This window comes from Pelodiscus sinensis, chromosome 1, assembly GCF_052426305.1.
Source record: "Pelodiscus sinensis isolate ZL-2025 chromosome 1, ASM5242630v1, whole genome shotgun sequence".
Taxonomy (NCBI): domain Eukaryota; kingdom Metazoa; phylum Chordata; order Testudines; family Trionychidae; genus Pelodiscus; species Pelodiscus sinensis.
In genome coordinates, this window is record NC_143052.1 from 120,409,506 (window position 1) to 120,419,485 (window position 9,980).

Consider the following 9,980-nt stretch of genomic DNA (forward strand, 5'->3'; position numbering starts at 1 on the left):
AGGGTCTAAGATCAGCTCATTTCTAAGTTGGCAGAGCTTTTATTTCTTTTCATGACTTTTATAAGTAATTGTTCATGCTGGTGGGCTTGGACCTACAGTAAACCATAAAAAAGTCCATTCATCTTAACTATAGTGAAGAGGTTTTTTTCTGTAGTTCTGAAATGTTCAGGCACATGAAAGTTGTCATAACTGAGCAGATCAGACGATATATAACCCATCTACTTTTCTCCAGGGTACAGTACAATCCCAGCTTCTGTAAAAATAATAATAGAGAAGTACCTGAAGAATTCAGATTAGACCTCAGCCAAAGTCCTTTAAAGTAAATAAGATTCTCATTGACTTCATTGGGCCATAGCTGAAACCCAAACATAGGATTTTGAATAAATGGAGTGATCAAGCACACATCAGCACTAGCTGATTTAACTGATTTTCAAAACTTAGGCTACATCTATGCCGCGCCTCTCTTGTGCAAAAGCCTATGCAAATGAAGTGTGAATTAGCATATTGCCATACTTCATTTGCATAGTTAAATAGCAGCCATTTTTGTGCAAGAGGCTTTTGCACAAAAAGGAGCTGTGTAGACGGCTCCTTTTTGTGCAAAAACCCCCTCTTGTGCAAGAGCAATTCTTCATTTTTTCATGAAGAACAGCTCTTGTGCAAGAAGGTTTTTTGCACAAAAAGGAGCCGTCTACACAGCTCCTTTTTGAGCAAAAGCTTCTTGTGCAAAACTGGCCCATAATTAATTATGCAAATGAAGCACAGCAGTATGCTAATCTGCGCTTCATTTGTATAGGCTTTTGCAAGAGAGGTACAGTGTAGACGTAGCCTTAGGGTTTGTTCCCAATCCATCTAATCATTCCCCCACCCTCAACCTGATTTAAAATGTAACTAGTTACAAGAAGTACCTAGCAACACATCAAAGAAATGAATTCTTCCATTATTCCAGTTGTGTTGGATTTGATCAAGTAGGAAGTAACATTGCATTGATTGCAAATTAGTGGTATTAATCAGTGCTGACATCACAGGCATATGGTATTGAGAAAGGTGGAACATGATGTGAGATGCATACATATTTTTAAAGAAACATGGTTGCTGAGACACAACTCTCCTGTGACTACTTTTTAATCATGTAACTCAGGCTTTCTGATAAGTGTCATCTAGCTGCATAGTAAAGTGAAACATATCCATATCTGGGATAGTTAGTTGAAGTGTAATTCCCATATTGTCACTCAGAAAGCAAGTAAACACATCGGTTGCACAACGGGGCTATGTCTACACTTGGCTTCTTGCGCAAGTAATATGCAAATGAGGCCAAGCGTGGAATATTGCTGAACCTCATTTGCATACCTAATGAGCCACCATTTTTTTCAGAAGAGGCTCTTGCGCAAGAGGGTTTTTCTTGCGCTAGAAGGGGCAGTGTAGATGCTCCTTCTTGCACAAGAGCCTCTTCTGAAAAAAAAGGCTCATTAGGTATGCAAATGAGGCTCGGCGATATTCCATGCTTAGCCTCATTTGCATATTACTTGCTCAAGAAGCCGTGAGTGTAGACATAGCCCAACTGTGTAATTATGTATATTTGTCAGGGCTGACTTATCCATTAGGCACAGTAGGCACAGTGCCTAGGGCCCATGATACTTTTAGGGGCCCATGAAAATGTTTTAATTTCTTTTAAAATCAGAAGAAAAAAATGAACTTTTAGGGTCAAAGAAAATGTTTTAATTTTTTTCTCACATCACAAAAAAAATGAAACTTTTAGGGCCCACAAAAATCTATTAAATTTTGCCTAAAACAGAAAAAAAATAAAATGTTGAAGTATTTAAAGTTATATCAAAAATAATTTTTAATATTTTTTTTTTATGGAGGAAGGGGCCCACGAAGGCAAAGGTGCCTAGGGCCCATGAAAGTCATAATGCGGCCCTGATATTTGTGTGCAATTTCCCCATTACCATGTGTTGCTGGATTCACTGTTGGTCCAACACTGAATTTCAGTGGCTAACAGTGGTGAATTCACCCCATGGTCATTAGGAAAGCCCCCAATCCAGGTAAGAATTACACACAGGCATCTCTTCACACAGTGAGTAGTTAGATGGGATTAGTGTCAGTACATAAAAGAGAAGCATGTATTTAAATTTTGCAGAATTAAGATCTAAGTAGGTAGACTGTTAATAATTCATATTGTAGTGAACACCTGCCAACAATAAATCACCTGTTTTGTTGCCCTATATACTAGATGTATTCCATGCTATGTCTACACTGGCATGATCTTGCACAAGAACTCTTTTGCAGAAGAATTCTTGTGCAAAAACTCTTCCAGAAGAGAGCGTCTACACTGGCATGTGCATTTGCGCAAGAGCATCCATGCTAGTGTGGATGCTCTCTTGCACAAGAAAGCTCTCTGATGGCCATTTTAACCATAGGGCTTTCTTGTGCAAGAAATTCATGTTGCCTGTCTACACTGGCATCTTGCGCAAGAACAGTTGCGCAAGAGGGCTTATTCCTGAGTGGGAGCATCATAGTTCTTGCACAAGAAGCCCTGTTTTTATACAGTAGAACGTCAGTTTACTTGCGCAAGAACACACGGCCAGTGTAGACAGGCAGCAAGTTTTTGCGCAAGAGCGGCCACTTTGGTGCAAGATTGTGCCAATGTAGACACAGCCTAATAGTTCATTAATTTAACTGGAATATCACTAGCATGCAAGAGAATGGCAGATGGATTTCTGTACCAGTGATGAGATGTTTAACAAGTCAACAGATGTCATAGGTTAAAAGTGCTTACATGAAGAGTTGGCTGGAAAATGGTGAACATTTTTCTTTTAAAAGATTTTTGAAAAATTATCAAAAACAATTCAATACATGTATGATGTTTGGGTCCTGTACGCTAAAATGTTCCAGGGGTTTTTAAATTTTGGGTAGCACACAATGTGGTCTAAGATAGGTAATCAATTTAAAAATTGCTTTTGTAGCTGAACAATAACCTTTAATCAGGTTGCATTCAAAATGCAGAAATGTGTCCAAACTTTATTTCTTCAGAACACAGGTGGAGTCAGATGAACTGGAATGTTTTGCTTACACATACCATGGGTTAAAGAGAGATGGATAGGAATGTGGATACAACTTGAGATCTTTCACCAGCTTAATAGATTGTCTGTTAAGTATCCAGGGTGTTCATTGGTTTCTTCTTCAGCTGCAAGACAACAAAGACAAGTTATGAGGGGGAAAATGAGCTTCAAGATGTGTTTAAAAAATACAGAATGTGCAGTAACTAAAGTGATAGAGAAACCTGAGACATAACTCTATGATGTGTAACTATCTGGGAAAAGCAAAGGGCTTTGTGACATATGTAGTAATGGTTATATTTTTTGTCTTACTCGACTTTTAAAGACAAGTTCACCTTCCTGCTAAGGACCAGCAGGGCTATGTATTATGTGCCGATCGATGATTTTAAAGACAATGAAGAACTACAACACCTCTAGGAGACAGTAGTGTATTTGGTCTTTCTTTGGGATGTTCCTTAACCTTTAGTCAAAAATAAAAATAATCTATCTTGAAAATGCACACTTTATTTTATAGACCCTGACTATCATCCACTAGTACACTGAAACATTGTTTTTCTGTATGCGGCGTTCATAAAAACAGAAACCAGACTCTTCACACAGGAGCTAACATAATCATAGAGTTAAGTAATAAATAAGAACAAACAGAAGGTATAGAATCTGGAGGTATAGAAGAAAAATATATGATTTATGTTTAGATTTGGGTCACTTAGCAGTACAATGGAAGGCTCTCACACGAATAATGGGTGGTAGAGCTGATTGAAATATGGAAAAAAACAATGCTGCATAAAATTGTGAAGTGTCCAAGTGTTTCCATTTAAAAGGTTTCAGAATCTGACCCATTTTAATTTTCTTGAAACTCTTTTCTCAAAGTTTTCTGTCCAAGTCTGCTGAGCACCACAATTAAATCCATGATGGGCGACATTCATCTTTGTGCAAAGGGCCAACAGAGATGAAACAAGCAAGTATCAAGAAAACAAGGAGTGAGTCCAGTATTAGGGCAGCTAAATTAACCAACCAAAATGAGAAAAGCAAATAGTGAAGCAGGATAAGTCAACATTTATTTTTCTATCAGTTTTCATCTATAAATTCCAATCTCTTATTCAACATCTAATGGAATATATTTGAAGGCATACAATCAGCCAAATGAGATCTTCTCAAATGTATTTTAAAGCATTAATGAATGGAGTATTCATAGACCCTTTAGAAACTCAGAGAGTAAAATAAAATTATACATTTACCTCCTTGTGCTTTCTGTAAGGAGTTAAGAAATAGTGCTGCAGCCTCTGACAGAGCTAGAGGATGTGTATTTTGGCTGCGTGTTTCTGGAGAGAGACAAAGCCAACACACTTTCTCAAATCTAAACCTACACCAATGAAACATAGTTAGCCAATTTGTGTCTGCAAAATTTCTGCATTTCACATTCTGCCCTTGCTTTTTTTTAAGCTTTACAATTTGAGAACAAAAGGGAGACTTTTAAAAATATATTTGAAGCTGTTTCAGTAACTTTCCATACAATTCTCTGCCCCCAAATAGCTCGTTAAATCACTCAGAGAGAACAACCTTATACTTTTCTTAAATAGAAAGAAACAAACATAATTCTTTTTAAAGTCCCCTTAGGGTATGTCTACACAGCAAAGTTATTTCAGGATACCAGAGATATCCCAAAGTAGCTACCCCGCGTCTTTTGAACGTATCCACTATTTCAAAATATAGCAGACACGCTATTTTGCTATCCCTGTAAACGTCATTGTAAGAGGAGTAAGGGATGGCTTGAAATAGCGCTGTATTTCGAAATATGGCACAGTGTAGACAGCGCCAAATGACAAAATAAGCTATTTCAAAATAGACTCGAAATAAGCTATGCCATTTGCATAGCGCAAATTGCGTGTCTTATTTCAAGTTTTGGGTGCTGTGTAGATGCATCCTTATAGACAGGCTCTATTTGCTTGCATTTGTTATCTAGTTTTAAGGTTCAGTTTGCACAATAAATATTGTCTAAAAGAATATTTTCTCAAACTCCATATTTTTACATTTTAAAGCTGCTCCTTTGATTTTGATTGTTAGCAAAACAAAACAGAAGGTTAAAAAGTAGCTTTTCCCCCCAGTTTAATTTTTTTACGTTGAATTATCTCCTCATCCCATGAGAGAATATTTTGTTTACTGTTAAACTAAAGCTTTCTGCAATTCTTATACACCTGCTGTTCCCATCCATTAGATCAATTTTGATGCACATCATTTCTGAGAGGGAGTGGGGGTTACGGAGATGAAAGACTATAACAGTTATTTTTCCTTAAAAAATATTTCCAGGTGAGCTTACCTAGCTGCAGTCTGTCATAGAGATCCTTCATCTGGCTCTCATCTGAGATGAAGCGACGTCCCTCTAATAAATCAATGGGAAGGGTGTTAAAACAAAACACCACGTCCATGTAAATCATAACTAGAGGACCCTAAAGTAGTAATTTTAAATTTTTACAATCATGTTTACACAACTATACAAACCTTCTAGTAGTATTTATCGCCAAGTGCCTGAGAATGATCAATTAATTTCAGCGCAATCTAAATAATAGAACATTGTGCTTTATCTGAGCTACATTCTCTTCCAAACAGCTGATGATTTTCAGCGTTTTCCACTGTTTTGTTAACTTTCTGTAGGAATTGCAGGTGACATTTACCAGCTTCTTCCTTCACGTGTCTTTGTTGCTCTACATCCGGACACTAGTATAAATGGAGGCAGCATTCTTGGCTTTGGTGGATTTTTCTCACATTTGCAGCAGCAAATATTTTGGCTCTTAATTTAGTTTTTTAAATTATTTATGCTGTTTTCTTCTTTGCATTTCTGAGTGTAAACTATGAAATGTTGGGGGGGGACAGTATTTTTGTTCGTTTGTTTGGGGCTAGGAATTTGTACTGTTAGATTCTCATTGATGTATAGTCTGGATAGCACACACATCCACAATGCTTATTTTGTTTTTTAAAAAACCAGCTGTTTACACTGAATTGCTTTTAAAAAGATGAAAAAAAAAAATTCCATCGGATCTTAGTTTTTTTTCTTTAAACTACAAAATCTCAATTTTGATCCAAATTGTATTATTAAACACTGTCCCTTTAATGCTAAAATAACAAAAATAGATTCATTTAGGGCAGGGCTTGACAACCTTTTCAAACCAAAGAGCCAAACTACATCAAAATTCAGAAGAAGTGGTCAACAAAGAGCCAGTATAAAAATGTCTTTTTGCATGGCTGAAAATGCACAACTTAATATTATTGATAATGGACATGATGATTACTAATAGCATAAATGAAACGTACTCTCAGACTTTATTTAATGGAACTTCTGCTGCTGGGAGTGCAGTTAGTGGATGTGGGGGTGCAGGAGTCAAGGCGAGGTGTACGAGGGGCTCAGGGCAGTTGGTTGGGGTGTGTGGAAGGTGTAGGAGGCAGGGCAGGGCAGGGCACTGGGGGTGGGAAGTAGTGTATATGGGGGAGCCCTAGAGCTGGATAACCTTGCCTGGACAAGGCTGAGCTATTGTGCCTGAGCAGCAGTGGCTGGATTAGGGGCTGAGCCAGGATTGCTGCAGCCGGATCGTGGCCTCCCCTCCTACTGCCACCTCCAGATCTTCTTGTGGCCAGACAGGGGCCATACCACAGGGCCTGCTCCGGGATCGGGGCTGGGGACTGGAGGCTGCAGCCAGATGGGGGGCCAGGCCCTAATTGGGGTCTTGTTGGCCATGGCTGCAGCCCAACCTGTGCCACTGTGGCCAGGATGTTGCAGCATTGCAGAGGCTGCCATGGCTGGGCCACAGGGTCTGCCTCAGAAGCAGGGCAGCTGGGGAGAGACCGCAACTGTCAGATGGGGGCTGAAGCCAGGCCACTGCGGCCAGATGGAGGCATCTGCCACTGCCAGCCCCTCTTAGGGTGTGTCTAGACTACAGAGTTTTGTCGACAAAAGTCCACCTGCATCTACACTACCACCGAGTTCTGTCTACGCTGGTAAACCTGATTCTACGAAGAATAACGCCTTTTGTCAACAGAGTTCTATTGACAGAAGGCATTATTGCATCTACACTATCCTTTGCATCTACACTCTCATGTCGATAAAGCGGCTTGCTTTGTCGACAGAACTGGATGTAATCTAGATGTTCTTTGTCGACAGAGGCTTTGTCGATAGTATCTGTCAACAAAGCCTCTGTCGACAAAAACCTGTAGTCTAGACGTACCCTCACTGTCCCAGCTGGGAGCACGCACACGTCCCCTACAGTGCACCCTCAGCCGGCTCTTTAAAAGAACAGTCTCCCAGCTGGCTCTTAACAAAGAGCAGACAGTTCTTACCATGGTGTACCGCCTTACTTTCACCTCTGGTTAAAGGTGAAATAAACATAAAAAGACCATCTTGACTTGAGTAATTACGTGTTTTTAAAATTTTGAATCAATTTTACATTTTAATTTACAAAGTTGCATGAATTTTGGGAATGACAAAAGACCCATATTTGGTTCCATACTGATCCATGGATTGCTGCTCCCTGATTTAGGGCATAAATAAATTGGAAATAATAGCTCCCGAAATAACTATTTTGAAATAAGTTTATTCCCCAAGGACAGCAGGCATAAAGATTTCAAAATAACCAGCCTGTTATTTCAAAACACCGGGCTTGGTAAGTGTAGACGCTTTGGTTATTATTTCAAAATAACTCCCTAGTGTAGACCAGGGCTTACACAGCTCATTGCAATTCCATCCTCCAAAGTTGATGGCGTATGAATTCCCAGCACAAGTAAAAGGTTTACCTTAGAAAATAGTATTACCCTGGTTTTTTTCTGGAGATGCTTTAATAAAGCACAATAAAGATCCAGGAGTAATTAAATATATCCAAAGTATGTTAAGGCCTTTTAAAAATCCATTTCAGAGGGGAAAGTTATTTTTCCAGCTGATTTAACAACCAAATTGTAATTACAGTTCCTTTGGAAATATTTTTTAAAAATGGTTCCAAATTTACAATTATTTTCCTTCATAAAAAATAGTAGAAATTTGTTTAAGGTAAAAAGGGGTCAGTCAACACACTTCCAGCTTCCCTTCCCTCCCCTGATATTTAACACTTCTCAGTTTTCTGCTTGTGTTGAATAAAGTAGATCAACAATAAAACATTGGTAGTGAAGTTATTGTCCTTAAAACGGAAATAGTTTGGGACTTACGTGCACCCTTTAAATAGAGCATCGCCTGTGGAGTCCAGTTTCTTCTTTGGAAGTGACTCTTTGTACCAAAGGAGAGAAAAGTGATATGTTAACACAGCCGTGCCACTGACAACAAGCACCACCACTTTACCAGCAACCACCTGTGAGAGTTATTACTGCATATGCCTTCATTTGGATAAAGCACTTTACCTGAGGAGCACTCCAGGAGAAAGAGATGAAAGAAGCTGCAAGGAACAGGGTCATGGCAGAAGCTGTCAGTCTACGCAATCCCTGCATAGGACAAGCAACCACAAGGACATGGAAAATTGCTTTCTGGATCCCCAGGCATCCTCTCTGCTCAGCTTCATCTCCTGATGTTATTCTGGTCCCCCCTTTGTTTCTAAAGCCCCGGGAGGGCATGGGACTGAACTCGATGACCTCTCAAGGTCCCTTCCAGTTCTAGTGTTCTATGATTCTAAAGCCCCGGTATTCCATGGACTGCATCCTCTCAGCCAATCCACATCAAATTTAAGGAGAGGCTGGATATTAAAATCAGGCCATGTGAAGTTTACATATGGATGTAAATTACCATTGACATGAGAACTCTTGTGTGCTTTCTTTAACAAAGATGCTGGTTCTTCACACTCTCTGATTACAGACATGGTCTATAAACCCAGAGAGAGGGATTAGATAATAATATCAATCATAAATGTACACCCAACCCTGATTGATAATGAAATGATAGGCAAATGTTTCTATATCCCAAAGTAGGGGACTTGGCATTTTAAAAATAATAAAGCGGATCACTGCTTTCTCAGTAAGTACACATTGTTTAACTTAGTGTTAGATTTAGATCAACCAGGATATTGACTAATAATACAAATGTTATTTGTATTAAAATTAAAATCTTGGGTTTTGCACACTGGCACAGCATTTGCAAATGAATATACTGAATTTAAATCCCATGTAAAGCAAGCTGTCTCTCTAATTTGAATACACGACACAAGCCTTGTTTTTCATGAATTGATTCATGGGACAAGTAAGTGATAGCATACAGCTATTATGACTCAGATGTTTATTTCATCCTTTCTGTTTTTAGAAGTCATTGTGCTATTAATGGTTTAATGTTTGGTTTACAGTATACTAAAAATCACTATCACATTGTTAGTTGTTGTCTATTTTTTTTTTAATTACAAACCACCCCCTGTTGCTCCTAAAATAATACACACAACTAAAACTGCTGGAGAAACTACTATTTACCAAAAAGTTTTAAAGTATCAAAAGCTTCTGACTTACCTTCATTCTTCGTTCCCCTGTAAAGCAATAGTCTTGGATAGGGTGAGCTAGGATTGTGTGTTAAGATATTTGAGCTACTTGCAATTTGGGTTCCCTTTTTAAGTCTTTCCAGTGATAGACCCCACCCCTTTTCCAGTAGAGTGGAGGAGTCTAAAGGGACCTCTTGTCATCCCTGACAATTGAGAAGTAGAAGGTCTGATGCCTCCTCAGGGGAACTTGCATATTTGCGTGGAGTCAGGGAAATGATTGAAGGACGGACAACACAGACATGGAGATTCACCCCATTAGCCAAGAGACTTTCTGAATGCATCAACATCACAGTCAAAACTTCTCCCACCAGCTTCTCAGTAAAACATCATTGCCATGCAAGGCAATCAATAATAGAAGCCAGAAGCAAATATTAATAAGGATAATGAGCTCTTACTTTGGATAACCCATCAATTGTGGCCACTAAAAAGCAAC

The 9,980-nt window shown here is 38.9% G+C and overlaps 1 protein-coding gene across 2 annotated transcripts; it reads right to left on the reverse strand.

Annotated features, from left to right (window-relative positions):
- Positions 1-2,653: 2,653 nt before the first annotated feature.
- On the reverse strand, positions 2,654-9,636 carry SPX (spexin hormone). 2 transcript variants are annotated; one of them, XM_006127660.5, is made up of 6 exons: positions 9,519-9,636; positions 8,433-8,513; positions 8,244-8,301; positions 5,374-5,436; positions 4,295-4,378; positions 2,654-3,184 (listed from the first exon to the last, which is right to left on the reverse strand). In XM_006127660.5, the coding sequence occupies exons 1-6, from the start codon at positions 9,522-9,524 to the stop codon at positions 3,126-3,128; spliced, it is 351 nt and encodes a 116-aa protein (XP_006127722.3). In that variant the 5' UTR covers positions 9,525-9,636; the 3' UTR covers positions 2,654-3,125. The 2 variants fall into 2 exon arrangements, with proteins under 2 accessions (XP_006127722.3, XP_089625876.1); XM_089769750.1 differs by lacking the exon at positions 9,519-9,636 and having other exon boundaries at positions 8,433-8,649.
- Between the last annotated feature and the right edge of the window lie 344 nt (positions 9,637-9,980).

Bases quoted from the DNA above. Each gene is read 5' to 3' on its own strand.
- SPX (XM_089769750.1), bottom strand. From the start codon at position 8,642: ATGCCCTCCCGGGGCTTTAGAAACAAAGGGGGGACCAGAATAACATCA. The intron at 8,302-8,432 runs GTAAAGTGCTTT...TTTGGTACAAAG, and splicing joins TCTCCTGGAGTGCTCCTCAG to AGTCACTTCCAAAGAAGAAA. The intron at 3,185-4,294 runs GTAAATGTATAA...GTTGTCTTGCAG, and splicing joins CTTACAGAAAGCACAAGGAG to CTGAAGAAGAAACCAATGAA.